General features: G+C 39.6%; 1 protein-coding gene across 1 annotated transcript; it reads left to right on the forward strand.

Moving 5' to 3' along the window:
• The first annotated feature begins 2747 nt into the window (after window positions 1-2747).
• On the forward strand, window positions 2748-25130 carry ripk4 (receptor-interacting serine-threonine kinase 4). The gene is made up of 8 exons (XM_089017360.1): window positions 2748-3048; window positions 10325-10616; window positions 12700-12848; window positions 12966-13015; window positions 15184-15342; window positions 17027-17139; window positions 20641-20884; window positions 20977-25130. The coding sequence occupies exons 1-8, from the start codon at window positions 2867-2869 to the stop codon at window positions 22185-22187; spliced, it is 2400 nt and encodes a 799-aa protein (XP_088873486.1). The 5' UTR covers window positions 2748-2866; the 3' UTR covers window positions 22188-25130.
• The last annotated feature ends 993 nt before the right edge of the window (window positions 25131-26123 follow it).

Raw genomic sequence — 26123 nt, forward strand, 5'->3', positions numbered from 1 at the left:
AAAGTCTCGTTATATCGATATTCTCGGGAGTAGGAAAAAATATCGATATAACCGGGACTATCGATATATCCGATCCTGCGCGCATGTAATTTTCTCCTTGCGTTCATGGAAATAGTATCGTAATAAGCGGTACTATCAATATAACCGATATCGATATAACGAGACTTTACTGTATTTTGAAAATTGAAGAATGGCAAGAGTTTATTTTCACCCACTGGGTGGCAGTAGCGAGTCGAGAAGACAACTGGCTCACACCCGATGTAAATTTAAAACGTCACCTCGGAAAATAAAATTGAGATAATTTCGAATCAAACTTCTTGCCGGGTTGCGCTTATATAAGAGTAAAGCTATTTTCAAAAAAATGAACCACTTTAACATCTGAACATGAGAAGCGGTTTAGCCTGATGCGTGAAATATACAGCATAAGTCCAACCAGTACAGTATAAACCAATTGTTTAGAACATCAAAGCAGATACAAGGAGATATGAAAAATAGACCGTCTTTTGTTCATTGTCCCAAAGTGGTGAATTTATTTAAATTGACAAAAGGTCCAACCATCCAGCCATTTTCTAATATCCACACAACGGTCTCGTGTGTACCGGAGCCTATCCTAACTGTCTTCGGGCAGTGGGCGGCGTACACCCTGAACTGGCTGCCAGTCAATCGAATGAAATAAAAGGTCAGACGCCATTATACGTTGCTTGTATTTATGCATGTACTGTATGTAAGAAGGTAAAAGGGTTGTGTGTGTATGCGTGTGTGTGTACGCGTGTGTGTGTGTGTGTGTGTGTGTGTGTGTGTGTGTATGCGTGTGTGTGCGTGTATGTGCGTGCGCGCGTGAGTGCGTGCGTGTGCGCGCGCGTGTGCGCGCGCGTGCGTGCGTTTGTCTGGGTGTGTGTATGTACGTGCGTGCGTGCAAATGTGTGTGTGCGTCTGTGTGTATATATATAGTACATATATATACAACCTTATATATATATATGTATGTATGTAAATATATAAATACACACATTCCTATTTTAACAGCAAAATTGTGAAAGGGAGAAAGTAGAAAAATAAAAAGCACATAAATAAGTTTGAAAATATGAAGATAAGGATATTTAAAAAATGGGTAAGTGGGGGTGACTCCAGGTTTTGTGAGGTCAGGTCTATTGTTCAATAAATGGTGTATGTTCATTCAGCTGGTGCGTGAATATTGCTCTTTGAACACTGTTAAATTTGGGGTTGAAATCATGAATGGTAATCATTTTCAATGTCAGTGTTTTTATTTGCAAACACAAATTCCATGCATGTTTTACATGAATAGAATAAATACCATCAATTCATATAATACAGAATAAAATAACGCAAAAGCATGACATAAATTAATTAATTTAAATATAATTATCTTTAAAGGACAACCGACGTCACTTTGTTTCCTAACTGACATCAGAAAAACGTTTTATAGCATCTAAAATACCCAAAAGACGCAGTATGATATTTTTATTCAAATGCAAAACACCAATAAAAATGACTTAAAGTGTCCAAAATCTGCAAAAAATCGAGATGTGAATTGGGCATTTTGAGAAAGTCCCGCCCATAGTTTGTGACGTCATGCCAAGACGTCTTGCATTGCTGTAGAATCAAAACAATGGCTTCAATTTCGGAGAATATGCTTTCTTGTTACACATCTAGTTATGAATATGATTCAAATAGTTCTGAAGAGGAAGGCATACATGTTTGCAATCGATTAAATAATTTATTCTGTGCCATTTTGAGGCAACATTGGGGGGAAATCTATCACCCAAAAAGAGGCAGAAAATGGCGTCCAACCTCCTCTGAGGAATTAATCACCCCGTTTCCACAGGCTGATAAATTCCTTCCATGGAGCTTGGTCGCTCTCTTCTGACGGCTTTTTGGTGCAACACGAGGTTTTCAGACCAAACAAGTACAGCAAAATACATTGACATGATGGAAGGACTGCTACAATGTGTCTTTTTTTCGGTCAGGGGCGTTCCTTTAGTGACGTCACATACGGACTCATCACCAACTCAAAAACAAGACTTCCTGAATATTCAGCGCGAGTCTTAAAACGTAAAATATAGCTACATGCGGTGGAATCTTTGTAAAATACCCTCAGTAGAAGTGATTTGAAGCCATTTTACAAATTATGGACACAACCTGTCCGGAGACGTCGGTTGTCCTTTAAAGTATAAAATAAAAGCCATGCCATAAAGTCATTAATTTCAATATACGCAAATAAACCTTGATGTATAGAATAAAAGTCACAACAATCATGAAATATATCATTACAAGGAGACATGAAATTTGAATGCGGACAACAAAGCAAACAAATCAACAATCATCTACACTCTACAGAATATTGTTTTTAACAAACAGCATTCTCATAGTTTTGTCATGCTCATGGCCTGCTTTTCCCCCACACATGGCTGTCATATTTCACCAGAATCAACATTGTCAACTTGATTCTCACAGCAGCTGCTTGAGTACAATCTGATGACACAATCCTGTTTTATGTTGACTATATTCTCAATCATCCCCACGAGAAATATGAGAATATATGGTTCAGCCGTAAAGTGGTAGCACCAGAGCCTCGTGGCCGCACGGTGGATCCTGTGAAATACTCAATTTGTTGTCAAAGCAGGAAATGATGTCACACCAGCAAGGGTCAACCCCCTGTACACCTGGAGAGAAGGAGGGGCCAAATTTGGCCAGACAAGAAGAAAAACAAGGAAGTGTTCACGAGTAACTCAGTCGGCAGTGTTGTGTATGCTAGTGTGTGCTTGTGTGTGAGGGAGATTACTCCTACTTGTGCGAGGGGGACAAAATCAAATCTGATCCTTCCTGTTGGTTTGCCAGCACGGGTATGGACGTTCCCGATTCACCGCATGGGAATATGGGACTCCTGAGGACCTTTGATTCGTCAGAGTTCTCCAGCTGGGAGAAAATTGGCTCCGGTGGATTTGGACAAGTTTACAAAGTACGACATGTTCAGTGGAAAACATGGCTTGCTATCAAGTGCCCTCCTTGCCTTCATGTGGATGACAAGTAAGTTCCGTAAACATTGAAATAATGTCATGCCATATCATTTCTGCAGTTGGTTTGAATTAAAGCCAAAACAATGGTGATTTTGTCCTTCCTCAACATTGTGATTGAGATTTAATGTGTTTTTTTTCAAGCAGTTTATTTTTCTTTATTACAACATCAGATTTATTACACATCAATATTTTGTGTTTTATAGGTTGGGTTGATGCTAAAAATGCAATTGGACCATCAATTCATATAAAAGACAGTTGAAGTCAGTAGAAGTTGTTGTCACTTTGGCTTTAAGTAGTTTCGGTTCTCATTTTAACAACTTGGTACAGTTCTAATACTGTAATCAAGCTCCATAAACTGAAGTCGGGAAGTCCGATCATGCAATCTACAGTAATCTGCAACTTTATCACTTAAACTTTTATTGTTCAATGAAACAATGTAAACACGTGGACAGTATTTTTAAAGCTCGGAACCAGTCTAGAGCCCCCCCCCCAAAAAAAATAAAAAAATATTCAGGTTTTAAAAAATCCTATCAACTAACCAAAATCAAGCCACTTTTTTTTCCTTAAAAATTGCAAATTGTGATTTGAAAATTGCATTCTGCTGTATTGTGATGTTGATTCGAATTGGATTTTAAATAATCCATCCTCTCATCTCATCAAATCTATAATGTGGTGACAATGTCATTGCTCTATTTTTAATAATACACGTTTTGACATTTGCATTTGTGCCACTCGCATGCTAACTTTCTATTTGTGTCCTCCTTGCTCGCAGTTGCGAAACCAAATACATTATACAGAGGCTAATTTCCCTCCAATAAACATTGATGTAATCAGCCACTCACTCAAAGGAGGAGCCGTTTTGAAATCCGCATGATAAAGATGCACTCACTGATACAATCCCTGGCCAAATGTACCCAACAATGTGTAGTATCTCAATAGGAATTGTACGCAAATCAATTGCTGATGAAATGATCTTTCAATGGTGTTGCAACCAGAAGACCAAGTATGTAGAACACACAAGGAATTTGTCTCCGGTAGAACGCACTGCTCCAGTACCATCGAAAAATGGAGGCACTATACAGTTCTATTTGGGTTACTGTTTAGAGAATTAATGGCTTGGGGGAAGAAGCTGTTTAAATGTCGACTGGATTTGGTGCGCATAGATCGGTAGCGCCTGCCTGAGGGGAGTAGCTGGAAAAGGTGGTGGGCAGGGTGCGGAGGGTCAGGTAGGATTTTCCGCGCCCTTGTTTGGATTCTTGCAGGAGTTCAGAACATTTAGGGTCAATCTTCTTTTCTATTGAAAAGAGTAATCGATAAATACATTTTTGTTGAAAGATGCCAACAACTCATCCAAGATGTATCAAATGCAAGGCCATGAAGCCTCCAGGTATAATTAATGGAACTTCGCTTAAATCAACACTTGGTTTGTTGGGCCTCAAGAATTTGATGTACTGCATAATTAATATTACTTCTTAAAATATACACCTGTCCGCTTTTAAAATTGTACAATGCATTCTATCCCAAGTGATGACATCAAATTTCAATCCGTCAATTGCTTATCCAAACATCTAAAAAACAAATTGAATTGAATTGAATGACACTCTTCCCCCAAATTTGTGGCGCAACTCCAAAGCAATGGGCTGAACCCGAAGCCAAGATGTTATCATCCCTTAAACATCTCCAAAGTACATCTTAGCGTCATTTCACCCTGCGACTTCGGTGACCCGCGCAACAACTCAAAAAGGCACCTTTTGTTATTCGTGAGTTGCCGGCTGACGCTCTGCGGCGTAGACAATAATAGAAGCTGTAAAACCAGTCCTACCGGGCTTGGCTTTTCTAGTGTGTGGGCATTGTTTGGTGCTGCTGAGCTCCAATTTGGCAACAGTGATGTATGTGATATATATATATATATATATATATATATATATATATATATATATATATATATATATATATATATATATATATATATATATATATATATATATTTTACATAATGTGATAGGACACAAAAACAGTCTTTTTCCCCCTTAACCCTTTCATGCATCCTGGAACCTGACAATGTGATCAGCTCAGACCTTTGAATTATGATTTGAATACTGCACTTTTTTTTTTTTTTCGCCCCCCCCCCCCACCCCAACCTCCTTTCAAATTGTGGCTGACGACTACAAATTTCCCTATTGTGGGACTATTAAAGGCTTACCGATTCTGATTCTGAATCTGAGATATCCACTGTCGTAACCTCTGTTCCTGAATGGGTTAATTTCAGATTGTTAGGCAATGTTATGACATTTTATTTATATCCTTTGCAAAAACGTCCTGTGACTTGTTTTCTGTTTCCTTTCTGCATGACTTTTGTTCCTTTCATTATTTTACATGTCACACAGAGCAGCAATTCAAAGCAAAATCTGTTTAACTGAAATTGTTGGCCTCATTTCTATTGTCTGTCTGTCCATCAAGTTTGACTTTCGTCATGGTTTTCATATGTTGCAAAACATTAAAACGGTAAAGGCAGAGATTGCTAATCTCTCAATTGGTCGGCGGATCACGTTACCTCAGAAAGTAGCTGTTATCTGATTCACTGTAAGGTTGATGGCCAAAGTTTAAAGGACAACCGGACAAGTTGTGTCCATAATTTGTAAAATCACTTCAAATGACTTCTACTGGGCATATTTTACAAAGATTCCACCGCATATAGCTATATTTTGCGTTTTAAGACTTGCACTGAATGTTCAGGAAGTCTTGTTTTTGAGTTGGTGACGATTCCAGACGTGACGTCACGTCTGGAACGCCCCTGACCGAGAAAGCGACACACAATGCATTTTGGGTACTTTGTTTGATCTGAAAACATTGTGTTGATCCGTGTTGATGGCGAAATTAGAAGGAAAACACATAAATAAAGCAATGGTGAATCGTTGTGTGTTCCACCAAGACTACTATTTGATACTCGTTGACACAAATTCCCAGCAGACACATAAGCCCATTTCCAACGGAGCTTGGGCGCCATCTTGTGCATTTTCTGGGACGCTACATTGGAGTCCTGACAGCTCGAATTGATCTGGAAGGGCTTCTTTAATCGATTGCAAACATTTATGCTTTCCTCTTCAGAACTATTTGAATCATATTCATAACTGGATGAGTAACAAGAAAGCATCTTTTCCGAATCTGCAGCCATTGTTTTTATTTTAGAGCAAGGCGAGACGTCCTGGCGTGACGTCACGAACAAGGGGGCGGGACCTTTTCAAACTTGCCATTTTTGGGGTCATTTTGAAGTAGTTTTGGGACACTTTAACTCATTTTTATTGGTGTTTTGCATTTGACTAAAAAGATCAGCCTGCGTGTTTTGGGTATTTTAGATGCTATGAAACGTTTTTCTGATGTCACTTAAGAAACAAAAAAATGGTGTCGGTTGTCCTTTAAATAAACTACCTGTTGTGTATGGAACTTTGTATGGTGGCATACCACTCTAACTGTGTGAAGTTAGTATGATTATTTGAAGAATTTTCCTTCCCTGTTTTTATTTATTCATTTATTTTCTTTCTTTCGGGAAAGAAAACATTTACAATATTAACATATAATTCTATAATCCTTTTATATTTTAAAGGAAGAATCTTGGGATTTAAATTACTGTCTGATTAAAAATTGGATTATAGTTTTTGAGTTTTAGAAGAATACCTGCTAGTAAACACTTTTATTTGCAAGTCATTGTGAACATAATGAATTGGAGACAATTACAACTGTCTTGATGACGAATGACATTGTTTTCTTTCAAGACACATCAGAGTATTAAAAAAATTAAAACCACAAGACTAGAAAGAAGTGCTGTCATTTTGTTGGTATGTGGCCTGCGCAAATCACTGTGAGACTCTTGCAACTGTTAAAAGTAAATACATGAATAAATACATATAGTGTACTGTATATTGGGTCTGAACAGCCTATAAATAGATACAGTATATAGTTTTTTTTTTTTGTTTTCCATACACATTGCACTGAACATGAGCTTCCTTCATTTTACTAAAGGCAAAATTCCTAATCAGCTACTTTGGTCTTTCCCACGCATTCCAAAAACGCAACAATTTATTTGATCTCAGCCCTATTAGGAAGATTGTATTTTGAAAACCGCTTTGGCTTGATATATGTAGTCTTCAGTGTGTGAATAACCTCCATAGTTGTGTTGCAGTGATGCCAATGGGGCGTGGGGAGGGATTGGGGCATAGGGCTGATAGTGGCAGCTGAGCAAAGGTTGAGCAATGCAGAACAAGCACTCGCTCACCTGCTGCATTCCAGGCTCATCTGGAATGTCCTCAAGGACTGAGCGGAGCCACTGGACAGTGAAAAGCACAAGCCACATTAACGCTCATGTTATGTTGAAAAAAAATCACAATGATTATGCTGTGGGCCATTTTTACCCATATGTAAAAATCCACACAAACCAGTCAAATAATAGGTGACATCAGCAACAACTTTTTCTGAGATGTTATAAACATACTTGAAAAGAGAGACAATATATTTTCTATCGCATTGGGATATTTTACAATGGTTTTGATAAAAGGAAAGGATATCCACTGCTTTAGTCAACACAAAAAAAGGAAACGGGTGACATTGACCCCTTAACATAATATGAGAGTTAAGGTAGAATGACTTTGTGGCGGGGGGGGTAAATCGTACACTCCAACTTGCAATTTCATATCCTTTTTTTCAAGGTCATATAAATGAAAACAAACACAGGCAATAAATTAACTCTTTCAGGGACGGCTTATCATGTTATCAGTTTGATGGGTGCTTGAAAGGGATGTGTTTAAAAATAAAAAGAAAACTGTTTTTTTTCGTATATTCATAGTTTGGTCTTAAAGAAATGCACATGAGCCTGATTATTATTATTATTATTATTATTATTATTATTATTATTATTGGTTTTGCTTTTTTGATTGTTGCTGTGCTGATGACCATTTTGTGTTTGAGTGAGTTGCTTGTTCTGTAGTCACAAAGGGACGTAAGTCTTTTTGTGCCGGTCCCAAGCCCGGATAAATACAGAGGGTTGTGTCAGGAAGGGCATCCGACGTAAAAGCTGGGCCAAAACAAACATGCGTATCATACCTCTGAAGATGGAGGTTACTGATTCGCTGTGGCGACCCCTTGAAGGGAAAAGCCGAAAGGAAAAGAAGATTATTATTATTATTATTATTATTATTATTATTATTATTATTATTATTATTATTAATATTATTATTATAGGCTCTTTATATACAAGAAAAATCAAATCTAGGTATATTAAAATTATTATTATTATTATTGTTGTTGTTTTTGTTATTATTTAAGATCATGAGAAAAATAAGATCTAGATATATTTAAAAAATAAAATACAAATAATTTCACTGCACTCCATCTTGCAATTTCATGTTTTTATTTTTCAAGGTATCCTTCCTACATATTAAAACAAACACAAGCAATGAATTAACTATTTCAGGGACAACTTATCATGTTATCAGGTTGCAGCGTGCATGAAAGTGATGATGTGCTTTACACAAAGAAAAAAAACTGATATAGTTTTTACATAAATAGTTTGGTCTTAAAGAAATAAATGCGCATGTAGCCTGGCTTATTATTTATTTATTTATTTAAGACATTTTATACATAAGAAAAATAAAACCTAGTTATATTAAAACAGTAATTAAAATACTAATTATTTCACTGCATTCCATATTGCAATTTCAGATGCTTATATTTTTCAAGGTCCTCTTCCTTCATATTAAAACATTAAAGGACAACCGACATCACTTTTTTGCTTCCTAACTGACATCAGAAAAACGTTTTATAGCATCTAAAATACCCAAAACACGCAGTCTGATATTTTTAGTCAAATGCAAAACACCAATAACAATGACTTAAAGTGTCCAAAATCTGCAAAAAATTGAGCTGTAAATTGCGCATTTTCAAAAAGTCCCGCCCCCAGTTCGTGACATCACGCCAAGACGTCTTGCCTTGCTCGAGAAGCAAAACAATGGCTTCAGATTCGGAGAATATGCTTTCTTGTTACACATCCACTTATGAATATGATTCAAATAGTTCTGAAGAGGAAAGTATAAACGTTTGCAATCGATTAAAGAAGGTCTTCCGCGTCATTTTGAGTGATCAAGACTGATGTGTAGTGTCACAGAAAATGCAGAAGATGGCGGCAGAGCTCCGTTGGAAGTTGTTTATTATTCAGCTTGGAATTTTTGTCAACGTATATCAAAGAGTTGTCTCGGTGTAACATACAACGATTCACCATCGCGTTATTAATCTGTTTTCCTTCTAATTTCGCCATCAACACGGATCAACACGAAGTTTTCAGACCAAACACAGTACAGCAAAATGCTTTGAGGTGATGCAAGGTATGTCCTTTCTCGGTCAGGGGCGTTCCTTCAGTGACGTAGGGTGAGGACTCATCACCAACTGAAAAACAAGACTTCCGGAATATTTAGCGTGAGTCTTAAAACGTAAAATATAGCTATATGCGGTGGAATCTTTGTAAAATACGCTCAGTAGAAGTCATTTGAAGCAATTTTACAAATTATGGACACAACTTGTCCGGAGACATCGGTTGTCCTTTAAAGAAATAAAGGGACATTAAGCCTGAATTGTAGTCGTCAGAAAATTAAAGACAACCAAAGCTTTGCATTTTTCCATTCAGCTTTACATGTTTCAGGAATCAATTATGTAAATGTTTGAATTTCAGACACTATATATAAGAAAAATATATGTAAATATATTTTTTAAAAGCAGTATTACTGACAGAAACGAATCAGTTTTTTGTGTTGTTGTTTTAGGGAAGTATAGAGGGTGGAGTGTGCGTTTGTTATATCAAAATCGTATCCTGTGCTGTCAAACTGAATTTAATTCATTTTTTTCAGCCATTTCCACTTGCACCCATTGCTTCATTGCAGAAATATTCTAAAAGCCTACAAGGCCGTGACTCCAAGGTTAATGGCAGTAAACATTTACCCTAACTGTCAGCGCAGTGAGCATGACATGCAGGCTTCGGATGTTTGATGTTGGGCCTGAAGTGATGTCAAATATTACAGGTCACTGAGCCCAGTATGAGCCGCCAAAAGATGTGCTTCCTGTTTTCTCAAATCGAGATGATTATTGCTGTTTAGTTTAGTTGTATGTTTATTTTTTTGTCAGGCCAGTGAAACTTTTCAAATGTGATTTATTTATTTATTTAATAGGAAATTAATTAGTTATTTGTTTTACTTGATTTTACTTTATTTTTCTATTTATTTATTTTACTTCTATCTGCTCAGGGAGCGATCAGAGTTGCTGGAAGAGGCCAGGAAAATGGAAGCAGCCAAGTTCCGCTACATCTTGCCTGTGTATGGCATCTGCGAGGATGCTCAGGGCCTGGTCATGGAGTACATGGAGAGAGGCTCCCTAGAAACCCTTCTGGCGACGGAGCCGCTGCCCTGGGAGCTTCGCTTTCGTATCATCCATGAAACTGCTGTTGGAATGAACTTTCTACACTGTATGGACCCACCCTTGCTCCACTTGGACCTGAAACCTGCCAACATCCTGCTGGACGCACACTGCCATGTAAAGGTCTGTTTCCAGTGACACTGTTTGAAAAATTGAGTCCTACAAACCTCTCAAAAAGCTGTCATGAGACAACAGACCATCACCAAAACTGAAGCTTTTTGATGGGCTTCGTTGCGATTGGCCCTGTCAGAGATGTCCTGGCTCTGAATAAACATAAAATTATAGGTTATGTTGCCATGGGTATTTTATATGAAGCATTTTCATTTTGGGGAACTGCATTTATGACTGTGTGCTAACCTCACTAAAACCAAGGCTTGGTCCATCCAGCATTCCATTTTCTAAGCCGTTTTATCCTCACAATGGTCGGAGGGGGTGCTGGAGCCCATCCCAACTGTCTTCAGGCAGTAGGCGGGGGACACCCTGAACCAGTTGACAGACAATCACTGGGCCGTCGTAGACAAACAACCATTCGCGCTCACACACACACCTAGGGAGAATTTAGAGTGCTCGATCACCCTGCCATGCATGTTTTTGGAATGTGGGAGGAAACCGGAGGACCCGGAGAAAACCCACACAGGCCCGGGGAGAACATGCAAACTCCACACAGGGAGACCAGAGCGGGACTCAAACTCGCCACCTCTGCACTGTGAGGTAAACATGCGATCCACGGGACCTCTGGGCCACCCCAGTCATTGTCATTTCACAAATTAATATTGATTCTTCAAAGAATGAAGCAATTGCTAACATAATTAAATAGCACTTATTTTCCATCATTGCACAGAATACATTTTTTTTTTGTGCAGTGATCAAAAAGTTTGAGCAGGAGATATTTGTCATATCAGAATAAAACAAACAAACAAACAAAACATGACTCATCATATCCAGAGTTCTGAAAAGTATTCTGATAATTGTGACACAGTTCCACCATGTGTCATGGTACCAGCATTGTCCTATAAGTTCCCTAATTGTATTTGAAATTTAATTGGAATCAGGGCGGCCCGGTAGTTGAGTGTTTAGCACATCGGCTTCACATTGCAGAGGTTGTGGGTTCAAGACCTGGTCCGGCCTCCCTGTGAGGAGTTTGCATGTTCTGCTTGGGCCCACGTGGGTTTTCTACGGGTCCTACGATTTCCACCCACATTCTGAAAACATGTATGGCAGGCTGATTGAACACTTTAAATTGTCTCTAGGTGTGAGTGTGAGAGTGGATGGTTGTTTGGCCCTGTATGCCCTGCGATTGACTGGCAACCAATTCAGGGTATCCACTGCCTCGTGTACGAAGACGGCTGGGATAGGCTCCAGCATCCCCTGCAACCCCAGAAAATGGATGGATGGAAATGTGTCAAAGTTACGGCATGGGGGCCAAATCTGGCCCTCAACCTCATTTTATTCGGCCCGTGAAAGCAAATCAAACTTCGTGAAATTCCATGATGCCTGCTAAAGTCTGAAACATAATTTCAAATTGTTCTATGTAAACCACAATAACAGTCATTATTCTTGACTTCAGATTTGAAAACTAATAGTTCATTAATTTGTTGTGCGTGCTGTATGTAATATGTGGAGTAGATGAAACATTCTAATAGTTTCCCCAAATTCATAAGGAAACCTTAACTTCAATGTGACCTGCGGCAAAACCCTTGGGCTGAATGAATCATGGTAGTATTACGAATTTGATGATTAAGACAAGTTATTTTTGTCAACAAAAGTCCCTATTAATCTCACTCAAAAAGCCACAGCGTCATTTTTGCCAAAATAGCGTTACAGCAGTGTGCCGGTTTGTCTTTCTTGTTCATGTGTTTGAAAATGATGGCCTTCAATCCTAACAGACGTGTTGTTTAACTCCGAACGTCTCAACTGAAATAAATGCCGTAGGTGGGAACCATCAATTTAACTGAAATAGCTACATGCAAACACCCCTTCCAGGCTTGTCCCTACAAGATTCCTTTAGTTTCCTGTATAAAGCGCCCCGTGACTCGATCTGGGTTTGTGTGACTGACTACGCGTGGGTGTGCTCAATTCACTATGAAGGGCCTCTCCTGCCTATGCGGCATGCTGTGACTTGGCTCTCGAATTTTGGGCAAGGAAAACAAAATCAATCTCGTCACAGTCTTCTGTTTAAAGATCTTCTGTTGTCTTCCTATCTCAGATATCAGATTTTGGCCTGGCTCACTGGAACGGTCTTTCACGAGCCGATGACATAAGTCGGGACGGCTTCTGCGGCACCATCGCCTATTTGCCACCTGAAAGCATCATTGAGAAAGACCGAATGCCTGACACCAAACATGACATATATAGGTTGGAATTTTTTAAACCTCTAATGAACGCTCACTCTTATGTCTTATGCTAAATATCTAAAGAATTTTGTTTGAAATGATGTAATATTAAACCGACGCTGTGTTTTTTTTTCAACAGTTTTTCCATTGTTATCTGGGGAATCCTCACTCAGAAAAAACCCTATCAAGGTAAGACCAAAAGTATGATTTCAATACCGTATTTTCCGCTGTATAAGGCGCACCCAAAAGCCTTCTTTTTTTTTTTCAAAAGATGACCATGCATCTTTTACGCCTTATATGTGAAGGAATATCGAGCCACAACAGGTCTGGCAACTACTATCAGCAACCACCGACCCCATTTCCCCCTGTAGAAGTTGTGCGTAACCCCTCTACTTCTTCTTTTCCTTTCGACTTTTCCCTTCAGGGGTCGCCACAGCGAATCATTGTCCTCCATCTTCAAATGTTTGTTTCGGCCAAGTGTTTACGTCTGATGCCAGTGTCTGAAACTCATGACAAAAAGTTAGCGGACACCGCGGCAGACAACTCTGAAAAGTTAGCTGCCCCATTTTTCACAACTTGAAACACAATAAGACGACTAATCGCAAAAAAAAAACAACATTGTTGCAAAGTATTGAGGATTGTTTTTATTAAGGATGTTCCTCCCACAAATGCTTCATTGCTTTATTTGCTATATTTATTGCATCGTCTGCTAAAAGCCACGTGAATTCTTCTTTCCACGATGCTTTTAATGTGCGTTCAATTTCTAATCACCTTTCAAAACTCTCAAGTGCACTTTACAGTCACGGGATAATGTACGTTTACGTTTTGTAGCGTCATAAATTGTGTTAGCTTCTTTTGAATCTTTCTTCTGGGGCTGAGCTTCTGTCCATCTACTTTGGAAAATGATATGCAAATGCACGACTTTATAACGCTCGGGAAAGACGGAAGCACGAAGCAGGCTTCTGATTGGCTGCCATGCTGAGTATGCAAATTGCCAAACGAACCGAAATTCAGAAATTTCCCAACCGAATGATTTCTAAATCGGAATAATTTATTCTGATTTCGAAATCTTCTTTCAAACGTTCGATTTGAAAATTAAAAAATAAATAAATCATTTTTTTAATTAATTAATTTTTTTTCTTGAAGAAGTTGTGGGCCACCCGGGCGGAGACGTTTTGTAAGTTGTACGCCCGGCGGAAAAGTTGTACGCCCCGGGCATCTGAGCAGACACTATTTCAGACACTGCTGATGCCCTTACTGACACAACGCTTTGCATTCTTCCCAGCCTGTACTGTAGAACCTTAAAATTTGGTTGAAAAACTTTTATATATTTACATTTTATATCTGGAAAACTGTTTTTATTCATTGAAGGTGTCCCTTATAGTCCGGTGCGCCTGATATATGGAAAAAGTTTGAAAACACAACCTTCATTGGAGGGGCGCCTTATACTCAGGTGCGCCTTATACACTAGAAAATACTGTAATACAGAAAAAAAGTATCAAAAAATCAAATTAAAAACAATCAAGCAAAAATCAAATTTAAAAAAGTTATAGACAGCCATATTCCAATCATATTCCAATTAAATGCCATCTTAGCCTGTGTTGAACTTAATGCACATAACATAAACACAACAGTCACAGATTCACCGTCACTTACATACAAAAAGAAGCCCTTTACAAACAACGGTTCCATTCACTCATTCCATTTGTAGATTGATATTTTATACCCATCCTTGTCGACTATGTTCGACATTTGCCTTTACCCTTTCACCCTGATAGCATGGTAAGCTGTCCACTGCAATAACCGCTGTCCCTCAAAGGGTTAATAATGTCAACGTGTGTGCTTGTGTGTGCGCGTTTGTCTAGTAAATACCAGCAAATACCGATGGGCGGGGTTCATCTGATAAATCAGGTCTATTTTGTCCTCTTAGGTTGCAATGCAGTTCAACTCACTATAAGAAGAAATTTGTTTCTGTGGTGGCCATATTAGTGCCCAAATGTAATCAGCGGACCGCTGACCTACTTTTGGCTTTACCGCAATCGATTAGAGACTAAGTTAGAAACTTGGATCATGCCGCTCCGTTTCCTGGAAACAGGACACACAGTAGCTACTCATCTACTGATTTAATGCTCTTCTCTTTTTTACTTGCACCAATTCTTCTTTTTGAAATGATAGGTGCGTGGTTTGGCCACAGTCACCCGCAACTAAAATGAGGATCAATGCGATATAAAATACATTATTAAGTGTTTTTATACACAACTGTAATTTTACCTGGGGTCTTTATTTGAAACAATCCATTGTTACTCAGAAATGGAGCAAATGTTAAAATTGTTTCTTTGGTGCATTTTCCCCTATAGGAGAAAACAACATCTTGCAGATCATGGTAAAAGTAGTGAAAGGAGTGCGTCCGGATCTTGGGGCAGTGCCCCGTAGTCACCCTACCACCTGTACTGGCTTCTTGAGTCTAATGCAACGCTGCTGGGCAACGAGTCCTGAGGCCAGACCCAGCTTCCAGGGTAAGCTTTCTTTCTCATCTGCTCCTTACTTTTCGGCTATACTTTCAAACAGTCTTGTCTTTTTTTTCTGGGCGTGGTGGTAAGAGTACCCCTCGTTTATTTTCTTATTATACATTTTAACCTTTTTATGCAGCCTGTAACCAAATAATGTGGTAATCCCTAGTTGTCAGTCATTTTTGTCGCGGAGCAGTTCCAACTTCCTTTAAAAGGCTGATACTATAGTGCACAGGTGTCAAAGTCAAGGCCCGGGGGCCAATTCTGGCCCGCCACATTTTATTCGACCCCCGAAAGTAAATAAAGCATGTCAAGTGCCATGATGCTTGCTAAAGTCCGAGTGGTAAGCTGTCCATTGGAGTAACCGCTGCTCCCGAGCAATATATTGCGATGTCAGGCAAAAGCCCCATATCGCTAAAAGCATGACTTCCAGGGGACTCCAAAATGTTTAGACATTAACTCATTCACTCCCAGATGATGTGCAAATGTGTCCACTCCAGTGCCAGGGTGTTTGTCATTTTCACTCAAATTGCAAGACATACTGAATATTTAGTTTTAAGACTCCATAAACATTTAATGTTTTCATCAGAAAAAACATTCTCGCTGACTTGGTTTTAGAGTAATCTGCATTGAAAGTGGGGGTGGCTGTACAAAAAGTAAATGCTGCCCCTTCGCTGGAGGGAAAAACATTGGCAAAGGTCTGCTCAAAGCTTGAACCCCCCCCCCCCCCCAAAAGAAAACAAATTCGGGAATGGCGTTCCACGTCATGCTTTTAAATCCCAGAATAAATTTGGAAAAGGCAGTGAATGAGTTCATACGCCATAATCAAGGAGAGTCGGCCATTTTCAGCATTTGAGTTTGGTCAGTAACATCTGAATCAATCCAGACTGGAAAAGGTGTGATGTGATTTATTCCAAGTCCACAACAGGCTACCATTAGCCAGGAAAATAACTGACCGACCTTTCTTAATGTCAATTTTTCCTTGAAAATTCCAATTCTTCAAAATGGCTTTAACAGTAAATCTCCAACCAAATCAATTTATTCTCCTCCTTCAGCCATTGTGGGTTGACAAAACTGCCATTACATCAACATAATATATTTGCTTATGCAGCTCGTTACCGATACAGTGTGCTAGCTCTGGCCAATATGCTTTTGTCACTAGCGGCTTGTGATCAGAGCAGTTTTCGCAAACTATGATTGGCTAGTGACAGGCCAATCATAGTTTGCAAAAACTCTGATGTTGACCAGTGCCTGAAAGAAGGCGTTGGCAACCCAAAAAGGGTACCGGGTAGCAAAATCTGATTGTGTAAAGCAACAGTTTGATCAACACATTTAATGTGACAGGGCCTGCAGAACTGATTGTGAAGGCGTCCAGGTAGATTTCTGACCCTGGTAACAAATAATGGCTGAAATGGTTAAATGCTTAAAAATGAAAACACGCGTCTGAAAGCAGCGCAACAGGGTAAAAGTAATGAAAGGAAGCTGAAAGACAATTTAGAATTATTTAATAAGCATTCATGGTTAAAATGTAATTAACATCAGTCCGTGATTTAGATATTTTAGGCCAGCAGACGAGGCTTTGCAGGCCCGAACGATCCACCACTGAGTAACTGTAGCATCAAACTGATTTTGTTTCCTTGTCATCTCTGTTGTTCTGAAATCTTGACTCATCCATTGGTGTTTCTTCCAGACATTACTTCCGAAGCTGAAGCTCTGTGCTGCAAACCTCAAGACGAGCCCAAGACTCCGACCTTGACAGAGTTGGAGCCGACTTCCTGTGACGGTCTGTCCCCTCACCGCCAGGTAGATATTGACTCCCTTGTTTAATCTTTTGAGGGACAGCGTTTACTAAAGTGGACAGTTTATCATGCGAATAAGTTGCAGGGTGCATGAAAGGGTCATGGGGACATTAACATTGCTTTGAAGGAAGCAGTCACTCGCATATTTGTAACGTTTCACACTTGGAAGTGATGGATACTGGATTGTATCTGATATGATCAGAGCAGGAGTTCTAGCAAACAGAGCAGATGCCTGGTCAAATGTCAGTACTGATACAGTGCTATTAAATTTCTCCATGTAATATGACAAAACAGCAGTAGTCTCTTCCTCTACTTTTGTACTTGATTACTGTTTTTTTTTTTTCGATTCAGAAAATATCAATGTCATGCAACTTACAAATGGACATGGCAAAATTAGTAATAATCACACAAAATGGAGAATCATGTTAAGAACAAGAGCACTGTCGTTTCAATGACATGTCTCCAAAGTGGGAATCTATTTAGCTATGCCCCTTCTCCATGTATAATTTCTTTTTTGGGGGTCTATGAATATTCATATGCATTTTGAGCATGACAACAAAAATAGTTTTTATTTGTGCCCAAGTATGTACAGTACATGTATTTTTTAGTCTGGGTGTGCGTATATGTAAGTACATGTACAGAAGTGTATGTGAATAAAAAAATAACAAGAACATAAGATTCTGTAGTCGATGAATAACAAATAGGAATGAAGATATGGAAAAGGGGCAAGAGATTCCCATTTTGCAGAAATGTCATTGAAACGACTGTGTTCTTGTGCTTAACGTGATTGTCCATTTGGTGCAATTATTATACATTTTTACTTGTCTATTTGTAAGTTACATGTCATTTATATTTTCTGAATTGAAAAAGAATCTTATAAAGTACAAAAGACGAGTCAGAGCCTCCTTTTTTTCATTTTAATTTTCATGGCTGTTTATTTGCAAGTGTTCCAGACACTGTTATTACATGGTGAGTTATTTTCAGAGTAAATATTTAATTAGAACGGCTGTGACATGGCCAAAGAAGAATGTTGACTGATGGGATTGCTCACGTTGTCAGCTGTGTGTCACATCCGCACTGTTGATTTTGTGACAAGATAAACTCGGTGACCCGGCATCAGACTCGGTGAATATTTATCTGGCTGTTAAAATGATAGGGTTTTAGATTTCAATGTTAGTCATTTTGGTATGGTTAGTCTTTAACTGAGCAAGGGATGGTAAAAGAAACAATGTTTTTCCTCATAACTTAATATACTTGAAGGACCTGGATTTATGTCATTTTCTGACTACAGTACCGTATTGTCCAATGTTTAAAGGACAACCGACGTCTCCGGACAAGTTGTGTCTCTAATTTGTAAAATGGCTTCCAATGACTTCTACTGGGCGTATTTTAATAAGATTCCACCGCATATAGCTATATTTTACGTTTTAAGACTCACTCTGAATATTCAGGAAGTCTTGTTTTTGAGTTGGTGACGAGCCCGTACGTGACATCATGAAAGGACCGCCCCCTGACCGAAAAAAGACACATTGTCGCATTGTCCTTCCATCACGTCAATGTATTTTGCTGTACATGTTTGGTCTGAGAACCGTGTTGCACCCAAAAGCCGCCAGAAGAGGGCATCCAAGCTCCATATAAGGACTTTATCAGCCTGTGGAAGCGGAGGTGGCCACTGGAGGTCGCCATTTTGTGCCTCTTTTTTTGGGGGGGTGAGATTTTCCCCCAATATTGCCTCAAAATGGCACATATAATTCTTTAATCGATTGCAAACATGTATGCTTTCCTCTTCAGAACTATTTGAATCATATTCATAACTGGATGTGTAACAAGAAAGCATATTCTCAGAATCTGAAGCCATTGTTTTGATTCTCTAGCAATGCAAGACGTCTTGGCATGACGTCACAAACTGGGGGCGGGACTTTCTGAAAATGCCCAATTCGCAGCTCAATTTTTTGCAGATTTTGGACACTTTAAGTCATTGTTATTGGTGTTTTGCATTTGAATAAAATATCATAGTTTTTTTATCATAATATAGTTTTGGGTATTTTAGATGCTATAAAACGTTTTTCTGATGTCAGTTAAAAAACAAAAAAGTGACGTCGGTTGCCCTTTAAGGGGCACCGGAGTATAAGGCGCACACCCAATGAATGGTGTACTTTCAAACTTGTTCCATATATAAGGTACACCGGACTATAAGTTGCACCTTCAATGAATGAAAACGTGTTCCAAATATTATATATAAATGTTTTACAAATATAAGCACACCACATTATAAGGCGCTGCAGTAGAGGCTGAGGTTACGCACTACTTATTCTACGGGGAAATGCAGTCAGTGGCTGCTGACAGTCGTTACGAGACCTGTTGTGGCTCAATATTACTTCACGTATAAGGCGCAGGGTCATCTTTCAAAGAAATGCACCCTCTTGGTAGCCATTCATACATATGAACGTAAATATTTGATCAAATATCACTGAACATCCAATCGCTATTCTTTGAGATAACTTTTGGATTAAAAAGTATTGATCTGGATTCACAAAAAATAGTTTTGGGAAATTAAATGAGTTTTCTCATATTGATTTTTAATACGTGAAGTGATGAACACGGACAATCAGAGCTCTCTGTCCAGAAATCGGTCAGGGTGAAAAAATGACATGAATGACAAATCTGATGTTTCTGACGTGTAGCGGAACATGAGTGACAACTCACAAATGGACCTTTTCAAATTTTGATCAAAAGAGGGAAATTTTACAAACCTGATCCAGGAATTGCTGCGCGCATACAGCAATATTTTATTTCGTTTTTTTTTCCTTTGTTACTTCCGGGTTGAGTGAACCCTGGAGTGTGTGGCTGCCGCTGCTCACCCACAGAAAAAAAAATCCTGTGACTGTGAAGTGTCCCTGAGAGTTTTGAAAGGCGCTTATAAATTAAATGTATTATTCTTATTATTACTATTATTATTATTATTATTATTATTATAAAATGAAGGCTTTTGGGTGCGCCTTATATTCCGGAAAATACGGTAATTCGTGTCTCGCTGAAATCAGCCATTTTTATAAGGTGATTTCAATTTTTTTCATAATAATAACAGTATTTTCATTCATTTAGACAGTGGTTCTGTATTGTATTGTTTCAGACATTGTTGTCCAGCTATCACTTGAAAGTGGCTCTTAATCTTCACCCATCCCAGCTAATAACATCCAGATGAGAAATCTCAATTAAACTGTTCATTTTCAGTTCAAAGGCCCCTTTGAAAATTGTGTCAACATTCCAATTGTGCTACAAGTGGCATAGGCCTAAAACCATTTTCAAACACTTTTCCTAACACAGAATGGAATGAAATGTGTGTGTGTGCGTGTGCGTGTGCGTGTGTGTGTGTGTGTGTGTGTGTGTGTGTGTGTGTGTGTGTGTGTGTGTGTGTGTGTGTGTGTGTGTGTGTGTGTGTGTGTGTGTGTGTGTCAAAGAATAGTTCCGCCACAAATCCCTAACTGATCTATTCTCTCCACAGGTTAAAAATAGTAAGCAACCAGCGCGTCCAATCTCAGCCATGTTGCCTGAAAAAGACTACAGTCTATCCGAGTTGTTGACTCAGGTGGATTCGGGGATCTCGAGGAGCTTTGATCGACTGAAGGAAGACAGTTGCCAGAGCAAAGAAAACACAAGCAAGAGGCTGTCTGGCATGTCCTCCGCAGATTCAGCCTTCTCTTCGCAAGATTCGATCACGCTCTCTTTTGAGAAGGAAAGCACCATCGGTAAGAGTTAACCTAGCTTGAACACAAAAGAATAGCGGTTAATGACTGGCGCTGTCATTGGTATTAAATGGCCGCTTCTTCCTGCGACGTAGATTCCGGTGAGGTCCACAAAAGGAAGTTATGCGACGCCATCAGAACAAAAGACATTGCAAAACTGATGAAGCTCCTGCAGCCGCAGGATGTTGACCTTCTCCTGGACGGCGGAGGCAGCCTGCTCCATTACGCCATCGTTTTGGGCAACGAGGAAGCCGTCAAATTCCTTCTGCTGAACAACGCCGACCCCAACCTCGCCAATACGCGTGGCTCCACCCCCCTCCACATGGCCACAGAGAAACACTTGAAGCCCCTAGCAGAACTTCTACTCGGCCGACGGAGCACCAACCTCAATGCCAAGGATGAAGACCAGTACACGGCTTTGCACTGGGCGGCGCAGAACGGCGACGAGGCCATGACGCGCCTGTTGCTCGAACGGGGGGCGGCCATCAACGAGACCGACGGTCAGGGACGTACGCCCGCTCACATTGCCTGCCAGCACGGCCAGGAGAACGTCGTCCGCGTGCTGCTGAGATATGGCGCCAACGTCCGGATCAAAGGCAAGGACAATTGGACGCCGCTGCATTTGGCTGCCTGGCAGGGTCACCTGGGAATCCTGAAACTTCTGGTAAAGCAGGCGGGTGCCGACGTCAACGGCCAAACGACGGACGGACGCGCGGCTCTGCATTTAGCTTGCCAGAGGGGGCAGTACCGAGTGGCCCGAATCCTCATCGAACTCAAGGCAGACATTCACATGAAAACCTTGGAGTTAAACACGCCCTTGCACGTCGCGGCGGAAACCGGTCACACCAGCACATCCCGCTTCCTGATCAAACACCACGCGGATATCCACGCCGAGAACAGACAAGGATTTACTCCTCTTCACTTGGCCTGCCGACAAGGCCACCTGGCCACAGTCAAGATGTTAATAGAAGAAGGGGCCGATCCTCACAAACTTACGCGGGCTCCACAGAGCCCATTGCACCTGGCAGCCGAGAGCGGAAACAGTGCAGTACTGAAAAATGTGCTCCTTCACTGTCCAGATGGCGGCGCTCCGTCAGCTAAGCACAACCCTTTGCACCTGGCAGATGAGAGGCGAATTTTGCCAGAGAACCCTCAGGATTTAATTAGCGAAAGCTTGGCAGCGCCTGAGCCCGAGCGGCCACCAGAGGCAAAGTCACTCCAGAGGAGAGTCGTCATTCTTAAACTGACAGAGCGCAAAGACAATCCGCAGGCAACCACCTCGCAGTGTGCACCGGCTTTATGCTAACGGAAGAAAAGGCGCTGCTGATACTGTTAAAACTCATGCCTATCTGGTTCCTAGTTAGGCTATCATCAGAACACAATATGCTGGTAGTATTTTATTGTGCTTAAAAAAAAAGCTTCTCTGTAAATGTTTATTTATGACTATGTTTAGAATAGACTTTTTTTTTTACTGTATAAAAGTGAGATGAAAAACGGGTTTGAAAAGAAACCTTTGTGGACCTTTTTGAGAATGTTGCACTGTACATATCTGTAAATCATGTAAAGGGGTTGTTATTTTTTTTTCAAGCCTTTACGGATGTTCAAAAGCTTCGACAATGTTAAGTAAGTGCCTTTTGCATATGCGTGTTACATCACGGAATCCATTAAAATAACTTTCACCTTGCTGTAATTTAGCTTGTGGACTTTTTCATATTTCAACTGTTGATGCTGAACTGTTGATTGAACTGTTTAATCTGCTCCTAAAAATACAGTATGGCTGACGTTTTGAGGTTATACAAAAGTGCAATACAAGAAGCCGTGCTCAGTTGTCATTGTAAGGTACTATATTTTCCTGTGTATAATGTGCACCCAAAAGCATTGCTTTTCTTCAAAAGATAAAACGGTTTATCATCCAGATATTATTAGGGTGGGTAAAGATCAAGAGCCACTTTCAAGTGATAGATGGACAACACTGTCCAAAACAATACAATGCAGAACCAATGTCTCAATGAGTACAAATACTTTCATTAATTCATCAAAATGGCTGATTTCAGCAAGACAGGAGTTGCCGTATTTTACGATGTATAAGGTGAACCCAAAAGCTTTGCTTTTCTTCAAAAGATGACCCTGCGCCTTTTACGCAGGTGCGCCTTATATGTGAAGTAATATTGAGCCACAACAGATCTCGCAACTACTGTCAGCAGTAACTGACTCCATTTCCCCCTGTAGAAGAAGTAGTGCGTAACCCCACCCTCTACTGTAGCGCCTTATAATGTGGTGTGGCTTATATTTGGAAAACCTTTATATATTTCTATATTTGGAAAAGTTTCTTCATTGAAGGTGCGCCTTATACTTCAGTGCGCCTTATACACCGGAAAATATGGTATTGCCCCTCATGATTAGATTATATTTATGGCTGTCGTATATTTTTAATGTAAATATCCACTAGTCTGTAATATTAATAGTGTGGGCTTAGTTTATTCTCTGAAAATATGAATTTGGGAAACACCGCAAATTACAGAAAATATAATATAAATACATCCTTTATTGGGGGTGCGCCTTATACTGTACTCCGGTGCGCCTTACACCCTGGAAAATATGGTACAGTGCTACCTCTGTTTACGAACCCTTTAGCTTACGAACTTTTCGGTTTACAAACGTTACATTTATGAAAATTTTACCTTGGCATACAAACTATTTTTCGGGATATACACAGAGCTGCCACAATGAGTGATGTGTCGTTCGCGAACGAGCCCATTTTCCTAACAAGAAAATGGTGGCCGACTGTTTTGTCCTCTATTCCCCGCCCCCAGTCTTCGGTTAAAGCCACGTGATTGGTCAAGAACGCAGCAGTGAGTGGGTGGGGGTTACAGAGAAAGAGAGAGTGGGGCAGTTCTCCCAAAAACAAAATGGCATCTTCGGTTAAAGCCAGGTGATCGGTCAAGAATGCAGAAGTGAGGGGCGGGGGGTTAAACATTAAAGAGACAGGCAGATGACAGAGAGAGAGAGTGAGAAAAGACACACACACGAAAGGGAGACGACAGAGCTTGAAACAAAAAAACAAAAGTGAAAAAACCCAAACGTGAAATTGTGAGAAAATTGATAGAAAACAGTGAAATTTGGACTCGTTTTAACTTTGATAGTTCAAAAGCAGAGTGTAGACTGGAAGGTTAAAATATCCCATCAATCAGTCTCCACAAATAACCCGCACAAGCCACCTGTACACTTGATCAAGCTATCAACCCAGCTAAACAGAACACAATTGATGAGGAAAAAGGTAAAATTATCGCAGAGAAAGCTTATTTCTTTAATTATAATACCATAGCACATTTATTATACATAAAATAAGGTATATTTGTGTAGTTTTAAAGCTTAAAAAATTAGAAAGTAGAAAATTATGTTTTTGGGGGTCCTGGGAACGGATTATTCTCATTGTAATGGTTTCCTATGGGAAATTAATTTTATTAATTGAGGAAAATATAAATTGAGTAAAACCCCGCAATTTACGGAAAATATAATATAAATCAAACTCTACAATGTCCAAAGTCATTTATCCATATTGCAAAATATGGATGTGACACTGGTTGTAGGATCATTTTGAATAGTTATTGTAGTAGCCTACAACAATACGGCCGACTCCTCTGTCTTCATCTTTTGAATTTCGAGCAGTTATAATACCTTGTGGCACCAGGTTTCCCCTCACAGGCAAAGCTTGTTACTACAGCTCATTTCAATAATAATAATAATCCATTTAATTTCTAAGCGCCTTTCAAAGCTGTGAAGGTCACTTTACAGTCACACGACTTTTTTTGTGGGTGAGCAGCGGCAGCCACACACGCCAGACCCTACACACACACTCAACCCTAGAGAGAAAGCTAGCTAGCTAGAGAGCTAATAGATAGCTAATAACTATAATATATTATATTTATAAGCGTCTTTCAAAACTCTGAAGGACACTTTACAGTCGCAGGATAAGAACTTTTTTTTTTTTCGGCGGGTGAGCAGCCAAGCGGGAGACCCTTCATTTTCAGAGAGATTATTGTGATAGTGATATACCGTTTGTCATTTTCAATGCTTCACTATAAAGGCAATAAGGACATTTTTCATTGCCATGTTTGTGATGAGGGTTTCATTTCATGTCATCTTCCATCAGAAAGGAAGTAGTCAGATTGGAAAAAAACACACACAAAGCGAGCCCTTTTTTTATGATTTATGAACATAGCCAATAAAGTGTCTGGTTTCATGTCTCTCAGATTTTGTTCTCATAACGGCGCTCAGCACCCGCGTGTGAGAAACAATCATCACCCTTGACAAGAGGCCGAGCTGGCGTGTCTACATGTGTATCTTCGGTGAAATCACAGCCTTGTGGTTTGAGCCCCAGACTCAAACCACGCTCAAGTTGGCAAGCATCATGGGAACTGCCCCCGAGGTGGATCACATGATGCGTGCGTGATTAAGAAATGAGTGAGGGTGCTGACGTTCCACCTGCAATTTCAGCGCGTTGATAAGAACGTGTCATCACAAAGCCCATGTCTGTCTCATCCCAGGCGTCCTAAAGACTCTTAAAACCCGAGGCATGATGTTGAGAGGCAAATGCTTAATTGTTCTGACTTTAGTCATATTTCAAAAGAGAAAATAAAAACAAATATGAAGTGTAATTTGAAGCGTCTTCTACCTGGAGAGAATTTGGCCGTTTTTCCGACCTCTTGTACTGTAATGTAATGTAATTACATTTTCTGAGAATAATCGGCAATAGTATCATGTTTTAAATCATTTATTGTTGTAAGTGGGGCCCGGCTGATATTCAGTATAATTTCAAAAATAATAATAATCAGCCTGAGTTTTGCCCATTAAATAACGCATTATTATACTCTTCCATTTGATCATTAAGATGCAGCTCTCAACATTTTGATTCCACATCCGTCCACATATACTTTTTGTATAACATGTCACGTTTTCATAAGTATAATCACATTATAATATGAAAAATAGTGAGTAATGTTCATGAATTAAGGTTTAAGTTCAGCAACAAGTGGGATATTTTTCTGAAACGTCAAAGCTATAAACTGTAACGCATAGTAAAATTATGATTGCGCAACCATTTATAGGTTAAAGTGAAAATCTAATAAAATATGTCAAAAACTTGCCGTGCAATAAAAACTGTCAAGACATGTTTTTTTAAATCAGCGTCAAAAATACATTTAAGGGAATAAAAAGCCCTCTCATGTGAACATTTGCTCTT

The sequence above is a fragment of the Hippocampus bargibanti genome, linkage group LG16 (assembly GCF_051943395.1).
Source record: "Hippocampus bargibanti isolate YZ-2025 linkage group LG16, ASM5194339v1, whole genome shotgun sequence".
Taxonomy (NCBI): Eukaryota; Metazoa; Chordata; class Actinopteri; order Syngnathiformes; family Syngnathidae; genus Hippocampus; species Hippocampus bargibanti.

What these genes read in the sequence shown, in the direction of transcription:
- ripk4 (XM_089017360.1), top strand. Translation starts at nt 2,867, where the DNA reads ATGGACGTTCCCGATTCACCGCATGGGAATATGGGACTCCTGAGGACC. An exon ending in TGCCTTCATGTGGATGACAA is followed by an intron (nt 3,049 to 10,324) that starts GTAAGTTCCGTA and finishes CTATCTGCTCAG; the next exon opens with GGAGCGATCAGAGTTGCTGG. An exon ending in TGAGAAGGAAAGCACCATCG is followed by an intron (nt 20,885 to 20,976) that starts GTAAGAGTTAAC and finishes CCTGCGACGTAG; the next exon opens with ATTCCGGTGAGGTCCACAAA.